This window comes from Cryptomeria japonica, chromosome 1 (genome assembly GCF_030272615.1).
Source record: "Cryptomeria japonica chromosome 1, Sugi_1.0, whole genome shotgun sequence".
Classification (NCBI taxonomy): domain Eukaryota; kingdom Viridiplantae; phylum Streptophyta; class Pinopsida; order Cupressales; family Cupressaceae; genus Cryptomeria; species Cryptomeria japonica.
The window spans coordinates 675,248,430-675,268,554 of NC_081405.1; the positions used below are offsets into that span (position 1 = coordinate 675,248,430).

General features: G+C 43.4%; 1 protein-coding gene across 2 annotated transcripts in view; it reads right to left on the reverse strand.

Moving 5' to 3' along the window:
- The window catches only part of LOC131026752 (importin subunit alpha), a 127,989-nt gene that overhangs the window by 80,412 nt on the left and 27,452 nt on the right, over positions 1–20,125 (reverse strand). For both annotated transcript variants that reach the window (XM_057956692.2, XM_057956691.2), the window contains 5 exons: positions 13,619–13,715; positions 13,442–13,533; positions 13,218–13,349; positions 12,922–13,107; positions 12,640–12,803 (listed from right to left, as the gene is read on the reverse strand). In XM_057956692.2, coding sequence (XP_057812675.2) covers positions 12,640–12,803; positions 12,922–13,107; positions 13,218–13,349; positions 13,442–13,533; positions 13,619–13,715 — 671 coding nt within the window. The remainder of the gene's footprint in view (positions 1–12,639; positions 12,804–12,921; positions 13,108–13,217; positions 13,350–13,441; positions 13,534–13,618; positions 13,716–20,125) is intronic.

Sequence of the window (20,125 nt, forward strand, 5' to 3'; positions counted from 1 at the left end):
GTAGAATCCTCAAAGACACCTGGTGCAACCAGAACATCTCAGGTTTCCAAGTCTGACATCCCCCGCAAAGGCGAGAAAATGAAGTACCAATACCAAAAAGGAGGAGTGATGGAGTCAAAAGTCCAAAGCATATGGGAGAACATAGGTGATACTGATTTGGGGCACATAGACATTCAGGATTTCAGGAATAGGGTATACTCTCCTAACGCCTATGGCAAGCCCAGGCGAATGATGGAGAGTGGTATTGCTCAGGCAGCAGGTTTCCCTCCGTCCGTGCAAAATTATGAACTAGTAGTTGAGGCTGCCAGACATTATCAGCCAGAGACCAGATTAGTGGTCCTAGAAAATATGGTGCTAGCTAATTTCACACCTGAGGCCATTGGGGAGGCATTTGATATCCCGTTTCCTAATAATCCTGTTGCTACAACTATTGATGAGGCGCAGGTTGCTTATGACATGAATCCTGCTAAATGCAAGACGTTGATAAACAAAGAATGGTACAAAGAAAGGAGGCCCCCAAGCATTAGGATCAATAAAAAGACCCCCAGAAGTGATTTTTATAATGAGTATGGCGATATGGTCACCTTACTCAGCCGGGTTATGGAACTCCCTCAATCTAATGTTTTTGAGGAATGGATGTTCTACTTTACTGAACAGGTCCTTGTCGGGAAGTCCAAATTCGTCTAGGCTCAGATCATCAGCGATAACATCCATACACAGCTGGTCGAGCTTGAAGAAAAGAAGTACTTCACCATGACTTCCTACCAGATTTACATGTTTGCCCGACACCAACCACTGACAGGGTTAATCAAGAAAGGTGAGATCGGGAACAAGCCAAATCAGGTAAAGGTGTATGAATGCTACCCTCAACTGCATTACTATGACATAGCTCAAAGAGAAAAGAACAACATTGCTCACGCAATTGGTCAGTATGAGCGTGTCAATGACGCCTTTACAATGCGCCTAGTCAAGTTGATGCAAGGAGGATTGCACATAAGGCTTTTTGAGCAGGATACCATTTTGATACAAAAGTATGGTGCATGGTTTATCCAATTCCCTAGGTTCACTTACATCAAGATAGCAGGTTTCGAGGGAGCACCCTTTCGACTTCCACGCTATCCAACAGACAAAATAGTCCTTATGGAGGTCACAAGACAAGCACACCCAACGGGCAGCTTACTCAGAGATAAGAAACAGTCTGGATTCACCTTCCCCATGATCTTGGCTGCCCTCGATGTACATTTCAAAAAATCGATGCAAGCTGATGAGTCATTTGTTGAATTAGCATCCGATGGCCTATAGGCACATTTCCCGAGGAAGTGTTTCGATCATGGCAATTTGGCAAAGAGAGCCTATGGTAGGCGCTACAAAGCGAAGGCATCAATTGAGGATTATTGGAGCAACTGTTCCGATGACTATGAGATCCAACAGCGTGAGTATTCTAGGCTAAGTGTGCACCAAATGTGGCTTTATGAGTACCGTCGGGTCCCAGATCAGGTAACAAATTATGGCAATTGCTTGCAAGTCCAAGAATTTGAGGCAGTTAAATACCTCTTGCCAAGCATTGATTGGTCTCAGGAACTAATTACTGATTTTGAGGCGGTCATGGAGGCTCCAAGAAGGTATACCGATCACTGGTAATAACTGAGAAAATGACCCATGAAGGGATTCAATTTACATACAATCTAATGGGCAGTTTCGATTCCCAGCCTTCGGAGGATGAGGGAACCTCAAGCGCACCAAAAGAAGAGGTTGAGAAACCTGGAAAGAAGAGGAAGAAGCCAGAGCCAATAGAGGGACTCAGGCATCAAAAAGAACCAGAAGAGAAAAGATTCCTATAAGGAGGCCGGAAGTTAGTTCGTCATCCAAGGACCCCAGTTCGGAGGATGGTGTAGTTGAACTTGACTATATACCTGCTCCGCCTTCCCAGAGTGATGTTGATGCGTTCGAGGCTAATAATCCTCCGGCACAAGGTGAGCCAGATGCAGAGGTAGGGATCGTTGGCTTCGATGAACCTGAGAACCAAGTTGAGGAGGGAGAAATTCCACCTAATCAAGAGGTTGGTAAGCGTGAGCTCACACAGGGAAGTCAGCATGAATTACAATTGAATAGCGTCGGCAAAGATGACACCACCGTTGAGGGAGAACAAAAGGGGGATTGTTTGCCCTCTCGGGTAAACGGTTAAATGCAGAAAGTAAATGCACAGAACATAATGGAAATATATTAAATAACCAGCCTCTATATTAATTCCACAGTCCATGTACAATAAGTGCTTATAACATTAAATCTGACACGACTAACATGATCATACTTCGAAGAAAAGGTCCACAATATATAATACCCGAAGGGGTACGACACAACCGTCGCGACTCCAACTACCTACCCGTCGGCTAACTAACTGACCACCGTAACTCATTATTACCGACGACAACATAAACATAATATAACAACATAACACAATGATTATTCCCGTCAACATCATCCCCCCCAAGAAAATAAGTCGACTCCGACGACTTAATACAAAATAGAGATGAACGGCAGGAACTACTGATGCCAGTCGGGCCCGGATCTTATACACTTCCTACGTCCTCGCCTGAAAACCCTTTTCTGCTACCATCCGATGCTCAAGTGCGGATTTCACCAATAGTGCTTCCTTTGCCATCACAGTCCTCCTGGGCCTAACCCAAACTTGTCTGCAAAACACGTTTTTCAATCTCAGCTTCCACCAACTGCTACTCAATTGATACTATCTCCCTAACCAATTTGTCCTCGATAGCCACCCGTGTTGCTCTCCCGGCATCCAACTCTTGGGTACGCTGAACTAAGTCTCACGCGACTATTGCCTCCAACCTGGTGGTCAGCTCCTCCCGAGCCCTCTGTGCATCCACCAAGGCAACCTCACGTCCAGCCCAGACATACTCCGAGTTCCTCAAAGCGTACTAGTCATGCCTGGAGGTGGCCACAATCCGCTGGCACAAATGCTAGGAGACACATCAAATCCTCCATCACACTCCCCAAAGGCTAAAAACTGAAATGAATAACTCCCTGGTGTCATACAACTGCGCGGACCTGCAATGCCTTCCCTCGAACTTTGTTTGTTCGCAACCTCCAAATCCGTCTCCCTCTACGACTTATGGCTTCCCTACCAATGCTTAGCTGCAGGCTTCTTTCTCACAATACGGACAACCACAACACTTCCCGTGGTCTTCTGTAGCTCAAAATAAACTGGGGGTTTGGGGGCAACGCCCTCAACGAGGTCGAGGGGCAGCGCCCCTCGCGGGGTCTGGGGCAGTGCCCCAGCGGGTTCAAGGGGCAGCGCCCCCGCGGGGTCGAGGGGCAACACCCCCGCAGGGTCCTGGGGCCACCTTCCCGTGCGATCAACACCTTTCTTATCGTACGGACACACCTCCGGTCAACAACAGCACTGGCACCTCCAATCGTGTGGCTGCTTGGTCTACCTGTGGCGGTCGTTTTGCCCTTACGTGGCTGTGTGGATTGTGTGGGCTTGGTCTCTTTTTTTCTTTTTCCTTTTGCGGCTGCTGCGCGTTGGTGTGCGTAACCCTTGCTGTGCGTGTTGATCGGGCCGTGCGGTGCGTCTTCCTCCTCCTTTATCCCTTGCTGTGCGGCGGTGTTCGGTGTTGTGCGGTGGTCGGGCTGTGCGGTGTGCGGTGCAGTGTACGCTGGTGGGTTCATATCTCGGCAACAACCTTCGGTGGCTCCCCCCGCACGGTGTGACCGCCGCACGATGGTGTCACCGTCGGTGGTTCCACCGCACGGTGGTGTCACCGTCCACCGCACAGTGGTGTCACCTTGGTCCCACCGTACAGTGGCCATTTTCCCTTTTTCTTTTTTTTTTTCTTTTTTTCTTTTTTGACCATACGGTCGCTGTCATATGACCGTGCAATTTTTTTCAATTTTTTTTTTTTTGAATAAATTTTGATCGTACGGTCGCCTGTCATACGACCATACGTTTCTTTCTTTCTTTCTTCCAACCGTACGGTCATCTGTCGTACGGCCCCATACGGTGGTGTTTTTTTTTTCACAGAATTTTTTTTTTTTTTTTTTAAGTTGTCTAGAGAGTCTTTGGCTCGGGTCCCCTGTCTCTGGGATCGCCCTTCATCTTTCTCGGTTTGCCTCGCCCGAGAGTCTCCCGTTTTGGTCCTGTGCCTGGCGAGTCGCCTGCCCGGCCTCTCGGGTCCCCTTCCATCCTCTCAGGTCCCCATCCGGACTCCCGAGTGTCCTTCCGGCCTCTCGGGTCCCCTACGCGCTTCTCGTGGTAGGGTTTCAATTTGAACCTATTGGTGGCAAGTTTATTTTCCATGGCCATCCGAAGACCTGGAACCACAAATTCTATAGGGACCACGGTCTCCTTCCCGTACATAAGAAGAAGGATAATAAAGATTTTGAAGACTGCGGTCTTCCACACAAGGTTCCAATCGTTGCCAACACTCTTCGGATTATCTACGTCGCCAGGGTTTGGGGCGTCTCCCTTCCAATATTCTTTGTATTCCGGCAGGTTCACCTCTGTTGGTTGCTCTGGTTCCTCTAATTCGAGCCTGTAGCTTTGGAACATTTCGTAATCCTCCATTTGCCAGTGGAAGAGCCCGTTAATTGAGCATACCTCATCTTCAGAACATCCCTCCAATTCGAGCACCCCTTCACTGTTCGGCTCCATCGCGTTCTTGCCCTTGCTTTCATCGAGACCCCCTTCCCCTTTATTAGAGTCCACTGAGTCCGAGTCTGAAGCGGCGAGCTCTTCGCCGACATCTTGGGTGTGTAGGTCAATGGTATATTTCCACCCTCCCTTCTCCATGGAAAGTGTATTTTTCTTCCAGTTGTGGTTTACCCTCGCGTTGATCAACCACGCTCTCCCCAGGATGGCGTCATAGCCTTTCTTCTTCGAGGGAATAACCACGAAATCTAACAAGAATGGTTGCGTACCAATCGTCACTTGCTGGGCCATCAACAGGCCGAGTGGCTTAATGCCGTGTTGGTCCGCTCCCACCAGGTTGAATGTGGGTGGCCACAGGGTGGGCTTCCCCAGCCGCTTCCATGTTTCTTCTGGTAGTACATTCACCCCAGATCCCCCGTCCACAATGGTGTCCTTCAGAATGGTCCCACGGATACCCATTTCTACCACAGTTGGGTGTCTACCACTGCTCACGGCTAGTAACATCGGGCCAGTCGAAGGGCTAACGAAAACCTCCACCTGTGGTGTACTCTTCGAAGCAGTGGCGGGAACCCCTACCTGTGGTGCACTCGACAATGCGGTGGCAGGAACCCCTACCTGTGGTGTACTCGATAATGCGGTGCTTTGCACATTGGTGAGGATGGCAATCCTCAATTGTGGCATAGAGTCTAGAAGGTCTTTTACCTTTATCGGCACCTCCATCTGCAATATTTGCCCAATGATGTTATTTTCCGCTTCCGTACGGAATGATGTACTCGCCACCTCGTTGTCCCGTCGTTCGGTCGTCATCTCACGTTCAATATTGGCCTTTGCCTCCCGTAATCTCTCCTTCTCCGTACGGGGGTCGAGATAAGTGGCTTTTTTCGTCTGGGCGCGGGTGATCGCCAGTACTTCTTTCTCACCAGTCTTCTCAGCCTTCTCAATGTTGAGGAGATTAACCCCTGCCTGCGAGCAATTTGCATCCTCATGGTCGCCTGGCCCACACCAACGGCAGAGGTGTTGAGGGGTGGCTTCCTTCGTGCAATCACGGGCAAAGTGCCCCCACTGATTACAGGCCCTACATTGGATAATTGGCCGGCCCTTGGCGTCATACTGGATACGGCTTCCGTTATTGGTATTGTTGCTATTCCTTCCGCCGCCGCGTCTGTTGTCCCGGTATCCTCCAAATGATGCCGTTGTGTTAGTATGTTGACCGGTACCCGCTGGTGCGGATGTTGTGGCCTACTCCGTGAACAGCACCTGGTTCATTTGCGTACTTCGGGTTTTCATGTTGTATGGGCACTCCTTGGTGGAGTGTCCCATCACTTGGCAAATCTCACAGAATGCCTTCTTTTGGCAAGTACCCTTTGTGTGCCCTTCCTCTTTGCACTCAGTGCACCATATGTCCCCTTCGTTCCGACCAGTGCTTCTCATTATTTTGAATTCCTTTCTCATTCGCTCCATGTCTTTCTAGAGCGCTTGCACCCGTTTGCCAGCCTCGTCGTCATTGGTGCTTTCCTGTGAAGAGTCGTCGTCCTCGAATGAGGATTTATTACTTTTCCTCTTCTTTGATGTTTTGTGTTCGCTCTCCAGGTCCATCGCCCTATTATAAGCGTCGTCATATGACGTCGGGGTACAATTTTCATCTTCCTCCGTAGGGAGGATTTCAACCCTTCAACGAACCATCGTTTCTTCAATCCATCTGCGGGTTGGCTTTCCATTTTACCCAAGAGTTCTTTCAACCTCCGACTATATGCCCGTACTATCTCCCTGGTACCTTGTTTGGTATTGTATATCTCCGTTACAATTTCATTGTCATCACGGAGCAACCGAAACTCCCCCGTGAATTCCTTCTGTAGATTGGCCCACGTGGCCACTTTTTGCTTGTCCACATCGGAGTACCAATCTATGGCAACTCCTCGTAACGTGGCTGGGAACTGTTGTACCCAGTCATCCTGGTCTGTTACTCCGTTGGCAAACCAAATGGTTTCACATGTACGGCAGTGCCGTAAGGGGTCTTCCTTGCCCTCCCCTGTGAACTTTGGCAATTTTTGTTTACTCGCCATCCCTCCGCTGGGTCTCGCTCCTCTAATTCCTTGTGTGCTTGTACCTGGCGATCCTCCGCCTCCTGCAACTGAACCTCCACTCGTGGGTCCTCCGGAAAAAGTTGCTGACACCGAACCAAACAAATCGCCTCCCGTACGGTACCCTTGTGCTCCCTCGGCACCTTCGGTCGTACCGTCACCTTCCGGTGTCTCCCTCTGGTTGGTTGTCTCCCTCCGGTTGTCCTCTGAAATGGACAAATTCTTTAGCAAGTCTCTGGTAGCGTCGATCAAGTTTAGACTTCGCCTTGTTTGTTCCACCAACTCTTCGCGGCTTCTTGCCCTACGGTTGTATTCTGGCGAACTGTAAAGTTCTCCTTCGGCACCCTCTGTGACTCCTTCTGGCAGCCCTACAACAGTGTAGACAGTGTAGTTCTCTCCATCTATCTCTGCCTCCGCAACCTCCGTGACACCTCCTAGGTTCCCTTCGGGTAACCCCTCAGCCGGTTGTCCCTCGGCAAGCTGCCTTAGCCTACGCCTTCGTTCTATCTGTTGTCTGAGATTCAACGCGGTTTGTGCCACTTCCCATTCGTCACTCTGTATCTTTTTATTTTTGTCCTTATTTAGTCTATTGGGCATAAGTCACTTCCATACACAGCAAACACACGCCATGTACACAAAAAAGACTTTTATTATTTTTATTTTTATTTTGCCTTTCAGCCACAATTTATATCAGTAGTGTGTCGGGATTATTACAAGGTTCAATTTCCTCCTGGCCTGGCGCCATCTTGTTCCGTTACCTGTCGGCTATTCTCTTCGTAGCGTTGCAGGATTTGTTGTCGTCGCTCTTCCTGGGCAATCTCCTCCAGGCGGGCCTGTTGTGCCAGCGATGCCTGTGCAAGCAACCGAGGGAGGTGGTTCATCAACCAGTTTACTGTCGGGCTAACCTCCAGCACTGTCCACACAGCACTTGGTGGGATTTCTGCCTCCGCCGCCTCTCGTCGGACATAGGTCTGAATGGCTACCTAGAGCAAAATTGAAAATTCTCGCGTTGCCATGTCTTCTCCTGTGTAAAGTTTTGTCCGCGCGTCGTCGGCCTCCGGGTTTACTTCACCAACGGGTAGGCCCATTGTGTCTGTGCGCCATCCGTGTCTTCCGTTCCCGAGTTCGTCTAGGCAGCGGCACCAAATGTTTGCCCTCTCACGTAAACGATTAAATGCAGAAAGTAAATGCACAGAACATAATGGAAATATATTAAATAACCAGCCTCTATATTAATTCCACAGTCCATGTACAATAAGTGCTTATAACATTACATCTGACACGACTAACATGATCATACTTCAAAGAAAAGGTACACAATATATAATACCCGAAGGGGTACGACACAACCGTCGCGACTCCAACTACCTACCCGTCGACTAACTAACTGACCGCCGTAACTCATTATTACCGACGACAACATAAACATAATATAACAACATAACATAATGATTATTCCCGTCAACAGGGATGAGACCCAAGAGCCCGACAAAACTGAAGAGCAACCATCACAAGGGGATACCCGGCAGTTGTTCAGCGAGGTAGGGGAAAACTCAGCCATAAGTAAGGGATTGGATACTGCATTCGTTCCTTCTATGACCGATCAATTGCAGATAGGCAATGAGCCAGCTGAAACCTCCAAGGAACAAAGTGGGAATTTGGCAATAACATCTGGATAGACCATCCCTCAAGACTGGTTAATTGCTCATGCACAGCGGAAAGCAGCTATCAAACCACCTATCAACTTGGAGGATATCTTCTCTCGCATAGGAGAGATAAAATCCAAAGGTAAGAAAAAGCCCAAGACCTACTCCGGGATCACTAAGGATGAGCAGAGGAACCGCACCATTCATATCGCTACCCCGCCTACAGATAAGCCAGCCAATCAGATTGCATTGGCCGATTATAATATTGCAACCATCCCAATCGAGCAAGCCACCAAAGAGCAAGAAAGGGAAGAATTCAAGGATTCTGTGCAGAATATGCTCAGACAGCTCGACGAAATGACCACTGAGAGAGACATGTACCGAGCTCGTGCTGAGCAGGCAAAGGGGTATATTGATCACCTACTGAGGCCGCTGCAACATGCCATTGAATCCCATGATCCTTCATTAGCATTAACACAAAGAACCACAGCTGAATTTGACGGAGTGCATAATACCGCCAAAGCCGTCAGGGAATGGATTTAAGGCATTAAGGAAAAGGGAGAGCAAATCTTCAAAGATCTACGAGAAATGGCTCTCCATAGGGAATCCGCTCTTATCAAAATGTGTAAGCTAAGGAAAGAATGTTATAACACTCATGAGGTGATTGCCAAGGCATTGCCTCTCATAAGGGCTCTATTTTGGACCTGCTCTCAAATCTCCACAATTGATATTATCCTAGATCCTTATAATGTCAATACCTTCAAGTTATGGTATTGGATTCTCAGCATGAAGAACGACATGAATGATAATATCAATAAAATGCAAGATAGATAATGATAGATAATGAGGTACAACCACAATGGGAGGACAGGCTTAAAACCAAGGTCACCTACTCCATGGAGGACCTAGATTTTGCTAGTGGGCTACAAGCAGATATATCATGCTTTGAAAATCATAGATCATACTGGAGAGAAGAGCTGGAGAATGTAGATAGCCTCCTAGAGGGTATTCATTATAAAATATTTAATCCTCCTATGCCTCCTACAACCGAACTGTTCAAGTTGTGCCTAAGATTCCAGGACTACGTTCGGGTAGAGCGTGCAGCCGATCAAGATATCTGGGGAGAGTACTTGCGCGACAAAGTCGAATTTATTGAAAAGGAGTCCACAACAGGAAAAGAGAAAGTGCTTTCCTAAACTATGTTTCCATTTAAAACTTAAAAAAGCACTTTTCAGACATAAAGTTCATTTCTAACTACCAAAACAATTGTAAATCTTGAGCTCCGTGCATGTGCACTTTTTGGAGCAGCTTTTTGGGTAGTTATTGATTACCTTTTTGGTAGTTATTGTTTCTCCTTTTGTTGTTGTTGATATTTTGCCTCCCATTTATGGGTATGGGTAGTTTTGATAAAAGATGAATCTGGCCCACTTGTTTAAGTTTAAATCTTGCCATTCATCCATTTTTGGGAATTCTATATAAAGGAGTTTCTCCTTTGTAACGAGCAGAAAACAAAGATTGTTGCAAAAACTCTGGCGAAATATATACAGGATTAAATGGATGTTAAAGCTGTGTTTGTTTTACTATGAGTGCATGGTCCTCTTCTCCATTTATTTTATATTTTCTGCAACTGTATTTACTTTCAGACAGTTATTTATGCATGTATTTGATGGAAAATCTTGGTTCATACCATTAGGAAATAGTTGATTATTGTTTCCTCTGCATGGTTAGTCTGAGCCCCTTTTGTGCTAAGTTCGATTATTAGATTTGGATGAATGGCTGTCAGAGTCCATCATTTGTATTTAGTAGTTTGAAAATTCAAAATCCTTAGATGATTGCACTGGTTTTTACCTAGTTGTGCTGATTAGCTGGCAAAGTAATTTCTAGTTATTTTAAGACTTTCGTCTATGTGTTGAAATATGTTGTCTTAGTTAATTAGTTAGCTGTTCTTATTCACTCTTTATCTTTATCCCTCCTTTTTTCCTTTTTTATTAAAGAAGCCCGCCAGTCAAGCTGAAATAACATCAATTAGAAGCAAATCAGATGATATAGGACTGTAAACTTTAGGGAACCCGTACAAAACCAATTCCGTCTAACCGTAAGTCCCTTTTGTGTTTCTAGCAAAACACATCAACTACTCAGCTATCCTGCAGTCAAGACCTGACAACCGAAACATTGAGGTAATCCCCTTTTATCAAATTAGCACAGCATTAGGGATTTCCTTATCTCAAGAGAGGATAGGATTCTTAGCATTTCTATTCTGCGTTGGCCGGATGAAGTCGTAGTTCCGCGACTTTAGACACATCAACACAATCCAATGTGTAGAGTCAAGTCTTTGATTTGCAAAGACTTTCCACTTGGTCTACTGGAATGCTGCAGGGCTTTGCAATAATAAGGACTAAAGGCTTGGTTGTTGCTGATCTCATCCTCCAAAGGGCTGAGATCGATGCATTGTCATTTATGATATCAACCTAAAAGGGGCTGTAGCCGCTATATCCTAACTATTGAGATGGAAAAACATTTCAAGCCTTCTATGTGATTACTGACAGCCAGTCTATGCATAAATAGGCCCATCAGGCTCTTGTATTGCCATATATAGATAGAGTTTATGTTCCAATTAAGTGTACGAAATATTTTGATGTTGTTTAAGTTGCAAAGCATAATTATTAAAAAGCAATATAGAGATGTTCATTGTCCCACAGTAATCTTGGTGGCTCCAAAGAGAGCATGGATTGTATTTGTAACTTGCTAATTCCAGTTGGCGTTACAAGGCACACACTCAGTTACCAGAGGTTTTATTCTTAGAGGGTGTCTCCAATGTATCTGTGTTGACGTATGTGCTGTTTACTTCTTTGTTCAATACTTGTTCATTCTTTCACACTCATTCCATTTCCAGCACTTAAGCAAACATTCTATCCCTACGGCAGAGTTGGTTTCTCAAAACCAGCACTTAGAACATCATCACACTTGTTTTAACTTTTGGTTTTAGTATTATACAATTGAATATATGAGAAAATGTAATAAATTAGAGACAGCAAATAAGTGCATGAAAACTGATTGTCAACAGTGTAGACATGAATTACAATTAACATAAAGGATGTAGGTGGCAGCTCATTACTGCAATACATCAATATTCAGCCTTACGCATGTTAATTTTCAATAGCAACTTCACTGGATTAGCACATAGGAAATTCCAAAGCAGTGTTTAAGAGTTGTCAATTGGAATATCTGTGCCAATTATGGCTGTGGTGGAATTAAAGGGTTTGTTCCATTTGGCTTGTGTAGGGCTTTGCTGATACATTAAAATCCATGTAAATTTGATATAAAATATAACTTGGAAATTTTCATGACTTAGATGATAGGCAGTAATTTTTAGTTTGTGTGAGAACTAAAAGTTTTAAGACACAATGTTTTAATCTATATAAGACAAAATTGGGCAAGCCAAAGAAGAAATATTAGAAGCAAAACAAAGGACAATTGCATAGGGGCTTAGAATGATTCAAGCATACTAGGGCTTATCCTGTTTGAAGAACAAGTCCTAAGTGACATGTTTGGCTTGGTACAAACCCAGACAGATGCATTCCACTAAGTAAGAACACAGACAGACAAGATCCACTCAGCAGGAACCCACACATCATTTGATAGGCTTACCAAGGCAAATTCAGCTTGGTATGGAACCAAATTGTATATGACACAATGGTAGAACAGGGCATACAAAGGGTGTTTTGAGATTTAATCAAGCAAAGAACCAAGAGCTTATTTTTTGCCAGGGTACATATCTTATGTTAATGGTAGTGTGTGTTGTGTACTTCTTTCCATGCTTGTTCATTGCTTTCATGCTGATTTTACCCTTGACACTCGAAAAAAACATTCTAAATGTATGTCTGGTTGACTCTCAAACACAATACCAAGAACATTAGCATTTCAGTACTGTACCCTGAATTTATGCATTGAGAAAATGAAAATCATACATTGGTACTTGGTAGCAGCAAAAAAGTGTAAGAAAAATGCATTTCAGCAACATAGTATTAGTTTGACAATGTAGACACTGCACGCAGCACACATGCTGTAGTTGACAGGCTATTGTTGTAAAATACACCAATTTTCAGCCTACTGATGCATGTTGGTTTTCACTTTTCAGTAGCAATATTCTTTGGATCAGAACATAGGCAATTTTAACTCGGTGTTTAGGAGTTGTAAATGGTAATGTCGATTTCAATTGGAGATCAGAACATATACATACAGCAAAAGTTTAAGAAGTCTATGGCAAACACCAGCCTCTATCACAGCTTGAATTCTGTCATTTGTTCCATCTGACAGGTATGACAGAGCCCAACATGCATCTGACAAGATTTCTTCATCATCTATTTGAATGAGACAACCAAGAGCTGGAAGTGCTAATTTTGTCTGCACCAAAGAAGACAGTTTTAAGTAATACAGGAAGGGTCAGTATGTCCATACCATGGCTTACAGCTACAATTATTCAAATTCTCAGGTGATAGACAATCCTTTTCATAATTTATACCTGCTCAAAGGGTGGCTGTGGTGTGCCACGGCAGATATTATGCAGTGTAAAACTAACATTTCTCAGCATTGACAGCTTTGTATGATCATTCAATTGATCCAGGAGTGGCATAAGGGCACCATGACTGAGGACTATATCTCTAAACTCGGTGCTGTCACCAGCTAGATTTGCAAGAGCCCAAACAGCCTGTAACAGTATAAAAATGTCAGCAATAAAAAAGCACCGTAGAAAGCCAGTAGATGCAAAAATTCATAGTTACACAACAAAGTGACAAGCGAAAAGGTTCATGACATAACCTGTTCCCGCACATCATCTCTAGGGGATCTAAGAAGCTCCACAAAATGTGGAACAGATCCGTGATTAATCACAACTCTTGTTTGTTCTGAGGTTCCTGATGCAATGTTTGTCAAAGACCATGCAGCTTCAAACTATACCATGACAATTGAGAGACAAAAATTACTGAGACATTATGCTGACTTAATATTCTATCAAAATTTATTCAGCGAACTGGACACTCCACCTGAAGTGAAGGAAACTCATGCCTTGTAAGGAACTCTACAAACCGAGGTACAATGCCTGCATTAATAACTTCCTCAATGGGGGGGCACCGTTCTGTTACATATGTTTTGTCAGATGGTCATCTTTCAAAAGCAAAAAGGGCAGAAACATGATAAAACAGCAAGATAAGCATACACACCAATTGAAAGAAGCTTCCTGAATAGATGAGTTGCTTCCAACTGCAGACTAGGATCATTTGAGTATACTCCTGACACCATTGCAGGAAAATTTTCCAGCTTCAAAATTTTCAACAAAAGAAAAAGGTAAGAAGGTTTCCAAAAAACTAAGAGTGAACACAAATATTATTATTCAAGGAACAACTAATTTCTTGCATAAATGGTTAAGAAGTATGAGATTTGTTAAATTGAATAGATTATCGTAAAATATCTTCTCGATCCCATTGAAGAAACTGAGAAGACTTTAAAACAAGTTTGAATATGCTCATAATTCACAGAAAACTAATGAATGGAGATGCCTAAGAGTGTGCAGGGCCTTGTAAAATAATTCATATATCATAACTCTGTAACCTTCCTAACTATCAAAATAGATTATTTAAGACACAATAACAGTTACAAGACAGCCACATAGTTTACTCCAAAACTAACTTGAAGAACGGCTTAGACCAAAAACTTAATGATCTTCAAGAGCAAAGGCAGATTGGCAAGTCCCCAGTTTAATCTTAGTTTTGTCTGATCTTGAGACTTGAAAGGACACAAAACTAAAAATAAATGAAGGTATGGGGAAAAGTTCCCTTGTGCTAGAGTAAACCATTTTCCATGCTCAGATTGCTGGCTAGGCCAGGACCTGAAAGATTTCGTCTTTCTTTATCTTTGTGTTTTAACATCACTACTTATAGACACTGACATGAGACATGTCAATATCCTTATCTTCACATTACCATCCTTAATTATAGAGAAATATCTTTGTGTTGATGCACATTAAACAATCAATAATTATTCCATTAAAGTTGAATATGGCAGTTGGAAATATAATTAAAGAGATCACATGTTATTCAAAATGTTTTGTAATAAGAAATATATAAATATTTAATAGTCGTCTTCAGTACAAAATAGTGACCATATAATAGATAATAAAATTAGTAATGTCAATTTTCTAACCTCATTGTAGACCACGAGTTATCGTCAAGGACTTTTTGTTTCACACTTCTTCCCTCAGATGTGCTTGCCTCAAGCCATCTACCTGTTGTGACCATTTCACACATCGCCCCATTTAAAATGGGGACCCCCTCTTTTTGCTCGTTTTTCGCTCGCCTTTCGCTTTGCTTTTTAGGGTTTTGGTAGTTTGTCAATTGTCTGGATTAGGGTCAAGCCTTAGAGTTCCTTTTCGATCTTTTCAGGCCAGAGTCCAGTCAGTCTTGAGAGCTTTTTAAGCTTCCTTTTGTAGGATGCAATTTTGAATGAAATGAATTCGCCAGAATGGTCTATTTTCAATTGGAATTCTGAGTGCAGAGTCTTAATTTGTCTAAGTGTTGATGATGAAAATGTGACTTTTATTCAATTGGGTAATTTTTGACCAAATTTTGAGTTTTTTGATATTTGATCTCGGGCATTGGAAATAATTTGTTTTTGCCTTGTGAAGTGATTAAACTTGTGAAATCTTGATATTTTGGCCTGTAGGAGCAAAATCGCTCCTGTCCCTCAGTGAAGGACCGGAGCTCGTTTTCAAAAATCTTACTGTCTCTGCAGGATCAAGATGATTTTTCAAGTGGACGTGGTAAAGAAAGGCGTGATCTTTCGGTTGAATATAAATTGAAGAATTTCATGAACACGGAGAAGCCCCAGGAGTCAAAATCGCTCCTGTCCCTCAGTGAAGGACCGGAGCTCAAAATCAAATATTGCTTTGTCCTTGCAGGATTTTAACAACTTGACGATTTGAAAAGGTCCAAGGAGATGCATTTTACCAGTTGAATATAATTTGAAGGCACAAACATGAAGAAAAATGGCCAGAATGCCCAAATCGCTCCTGTCCCTCAGTCAGGGACCAGGGCGAAATCCATTGTAGCTCCCGTCCCTCTCCCAGGGACCAGAGCGAAATTCTTCATAAGGCATGTTTTAGGCAAAGATCAAGCAAGTTTTAAGTTTGAAGGCAAGAAAGGAGGTGAATTGAACCCGTTGAAAACAAATTGAAGATTACAAAACATCAACAAGGGACCCAAATGCCCAAGTTCGCTCCTGTCCCTCAGTCAGGGACCAGAGCGATCTTTGCCTTAGACGAATTTCTTGCCAAGTTTGAATGACTTCCAAGCCAAAGGTGAATAAAATGGGGCATAGCAAGACTGTTGAAGATAGATTTTGATGTTGGCAAAGTGAGATGAAGCCTACAAGAGCAATATCGCTCCTGTCCCTCAGCCAGGGACCAGGGTGATATGATGGTTATATTGCCTTTTCTTCAAGTTCAAACCACTCCAAGTCAAGGTGAAGGGTGGTAAGGACGTTTTGAAGCGTCTCAATGAAGAACAAAGTATCCAAGGTCGCCAATGTTGAAGGAATTACACCAAGACACCCAGTTCGCTCCTGTCCCTCAGGTAGGGACCAGAGTGAAATTTTCATGAGGGCCTCGATTTTGAAAGTTGATCGCGTAACAAGTGGCCAAGAAGGATCAAAGGACTTCAATTTACACGATGAAAGCAATAGCAAGTTGATGAAAGCAAACATGAGCCCAGGACATTGAAGATCGCTCCTGTCCCTCAGTCAGGGACCAGAGCGATATTTATCATATTGGCCAAATCCTTCCAAAATCGCGTTAAGTCAAGATCATGCGAGGTGGTGAAGGGTCTAAGGTATCTTAAGAAGGTGATATACAAAGGTTTCAAACGTCAAAAGACTATCAATTGAGCCAAGGAAGCTATATCGCTCCTGTCCCTCAGTCAGGGACCAGGGCGATTTTCACAGGATCCTTCATTTTCCTTCAAAATCATGTCAAAGCAAGATCGCACAAGATCAAGATCGTCGTTTGGAAGGCAATGAACGAGAAGTTAAAGGTTAAGTACGAAGAATGTTGGCTAGAGTACTAAGATCGCTCCTGTCCCTCACCAAGGGACCAGGGCGATAATCTCCCAAACATCGAATATGCCTTGTAGAAGTCAAGCGAAACAAGCGTAGAATGAAGAAGTGATGTTATTTTTCGCCTTATGATGGAGATTGGTGATTTAAAAAGCAAGATCAAGGAGAAAACATCTAGATCGCTCCTGTCCCTCTCCAAGGGACCAGGGCGATAATGGTTACAAGAGGCACTCGTTCACACAAGCAAGTTAGTCAAGTTCGAAATTCCTAGCAAAAACGCCAGTTTCAACGTAAGGATGGAGACTTTGAACGTCAAAAAAGCAAGAATCAAGACCAAGTTGATAGATCGCTCCTGTCCCTCAGTCAGGGACCAGGGCGATGAGGTTTGTATTTTTCATCTTCAAATTTTGGCGCTAACAAACATTTTTTGAATTTATTTAAATGCTAAAAAATTGATAAAGTTTGAAAATTCAATTAAATTAGCATTTAAATATAGCGCAAAATATTAATTAATTATTTTGGCCTTGTAAAAAAATCGAATTTATTAATTAAAAAACAAAGGCATTTAATAATTAATTATTAATTAATTAAAAAATCAAATGGAGCGCTTGGATTGAAAGGTCGGCCTTTGTTATTTATTTAAAATCATTTTAAATTGCCTAATTTTATAAAAGTCGGCCTCAAGGTAATTGTGGTGTAAGCGCTTATAAAGGGAGGTGAAGATTTTCATTTTCACATTATCATTTTACCATCTTCATTCAAGTGCGATTCGGAATATACAAAGGAAGGCGCAAACATCATCAAAGGAGTGCGAACTTGAAGTTTGAATTAAGGCGAAAGACATTGAAGAATACGTCAAAGACTCCAAGGGTGGCGAAGTTGATAAGAAGGACGTTCACTTGAAGATCACGTGCAAAGGGCTATCTAACGTTAATTTTTCCTAGGCGAATTCCTCTATTTTGCATTCTAGAGTTAGCTCTCTAGTGAGGTATGGCGATATTGGTTTTATTGTTTAAATTTTGAATCGTTGATCGTCATAGCTTAAGTTTTGAATTTTGAAATTTTGAATTCCCCTAGCTCAATCGTTTTTAGGAAATGATAACTCAAACATTCATCATGATGTTTCCTAAAATTTACTCTCTAATCTATGTTATTCATTGTAAAATCTAGTTCTTATTATGAAATATTGTGTAGGTATGGCGACCCCGAAGGCGAGAGCATCCACCAGTCGTCCAGCTCTCATGAAGGAAGATCAAAAGACCGAAGAAGTGGAGACGAAGATCGTGTCGAAGTGGAGCAACATTGGAGATACCAACTTGGGCAACTTCAGCACGAAGAAGTTTCGAGAGGTCCCTTACATTGGCAAGCCATCACCTGTCGCCCGGAGAATAATCGAGAGTGGCATCATTAAGGCGGCCGACTTCCCTCCAGCAGTTCAGTGCCATGAGTTGATGATCGAGTGTGCTCGTCATTATGATCCTCAGTCCAGAACGATCGTGTCCAATGAAGGAAACACTTTGGCGTACCTTTCAGAGGAAGCTATAAGTGAAGCTTTCCATCTTCCAGAGCACAGGGATATGATATACAAGAGCATAGAAGGAGCCAGGTCAATGTATGAAGATGATCCAGATGCTTGTCTAAGCATTATCAACAAGAACTGGTTACTCAAGAGTCGTCCTCGCCTGAGCAAGATCCCGAACACACCGCACAGGATTGATTTCCAGGAGGAGTACAGAGATTTGATCACAATGCTCAACCGAGTTACAGGAGCCCTTCACGCCTTCTATTTTGAGAAGTGGATGTTCTACTTCATCCAGGTCATTGTTCAGGGAAAGGGAACCATACATTGGGCTAGGATGATTAGTCATTGCTTGGACGTACAGTTGAGGAGACTCAAGGCTACCAAGTCCTTCCACATGAGTTCATACGTCATATATGCCTTGATTAGGAGTTTTGAGTATGCAGGACTACCTCACAGAGGAGTGATTGGAAGAGGACCCGGCGAGGTCAGAGTTTGTGATTCCTATGTCCACTTGCATCATCCGCCAGGAAGCAACTACAAGCTAGTTAATGATACCTTCACGATGAACATCACAAGGACGTTGCAAGGTGGGATTCACAACAGATTATCTCAGGATGCACAGGAACTAATAAAGAGGTATGGTGCTTGGTTTATTCAGTTTCCGAAGTTCACTTATATCAGAGTTCATGGATGTCCTTTACCTCCATACATGTTGCCGAGATATCCGACAGATAGAATTGTGTTACTTGAAGTAACAAGACAGTTGGTAGCATATGCGAAGGCATTCAGACACAGACATGGGAATGGAGTTCCGGTACCTATCATTTTAGGCAATTCAGTTGAGGTATGTCCTAATGCTTTAGCCATGGATGACGCAGAGAAGGAGTTAGCCTTGTATTCTTTTTCATCCTTTGCTTTGAGAGAAAGCTTTGATCCACATGGACATTTAGAGGAGACAGTCGGTAGGAAGTTTAAGCATGAGTACCAAATAGAAGATTTTATGATGAATCTCTTAGATGATCTTGAAGTGAAACGAAAAATGCATTCTAGATTGCCTTTGGATTTCATCAGGAAATGCAAGATTTACAGAGTGGCCGACCAAGCACAGGACAGTGGCAGACATATCCAATCATCCTATGATCGAGAAAGCAAATCAATAAGGTTAGATTGGAATGAGCCCGAGGTCGTGGATTTAGATGCTTTGATGGCTCCAGTCTTGTCTTGTACTCGCAGATGGGTTGACGTACAGCATCAGAAGTTGAGAGAGCAAGGCATAGCTATGACTTTCACTTTGGAAAAGAAACCAGCCGAAGGTGGAGCTAGTGTGAGTGAAGGCAATCCTAATCCTAGAATTTCAGGTGAAGGTAACCTTCGAAGTGCAAGTGAAGGCAATCTCCATCCAAGAAGTTCGAAGAGGAAAGAAAGACCAGAAAAGACGGAATCTTCCAAAAAGAAGCAAGGGGCTAACCGAGATCGTTCATCCGGTACTTCTTCTAGACGAGAGAAAGGAACACTTCAAGTGGAAGAATCCATGGAGTCGATGGTACAGAACGATAGGCAGGAAGAAGGACAGGCACCGCAAGGGTCACCAGATGGATCTCTCCAAGATTATGAGCTAGATGAAGATAGAGAAGGCAACGAAATAACATCTCCTCCCAGAGAAGAAGAAGTAGTGCATAAGGAAATTCAGGTTCAAGAGACAAGATCGGCTATCCCAGATTGGTTGAAGGAAAGACTAACCAAGGTGATCGTGATAGAGGACGAAGATAATGTAATCGATTTAAAGAGCCTTGTTGGACGTTCACACGAAGTAACAGAGAAGAGGAAGGCTACCAAGATGTCCAAGATGATTAGAGATGAGATTGGATCCAGAAAACTGCAGATAGCTACACCAGCAGTAGAGAAATATGAAGGTGAGATCCTAGCAGAGGAATATGATATACAGTCTTTTGAGCTAGGACCATCCACAACAGAGCAGACACTAGATGATGCCACCGATTCATTTGAGGCATTGAAAGACAAGCTTAGAGAAGAAATGGAGAAGAATAGAAAGCTTGAGAGAGAGGTCGGTGCATGGAGGACATATTTCAGTCATCTCAAT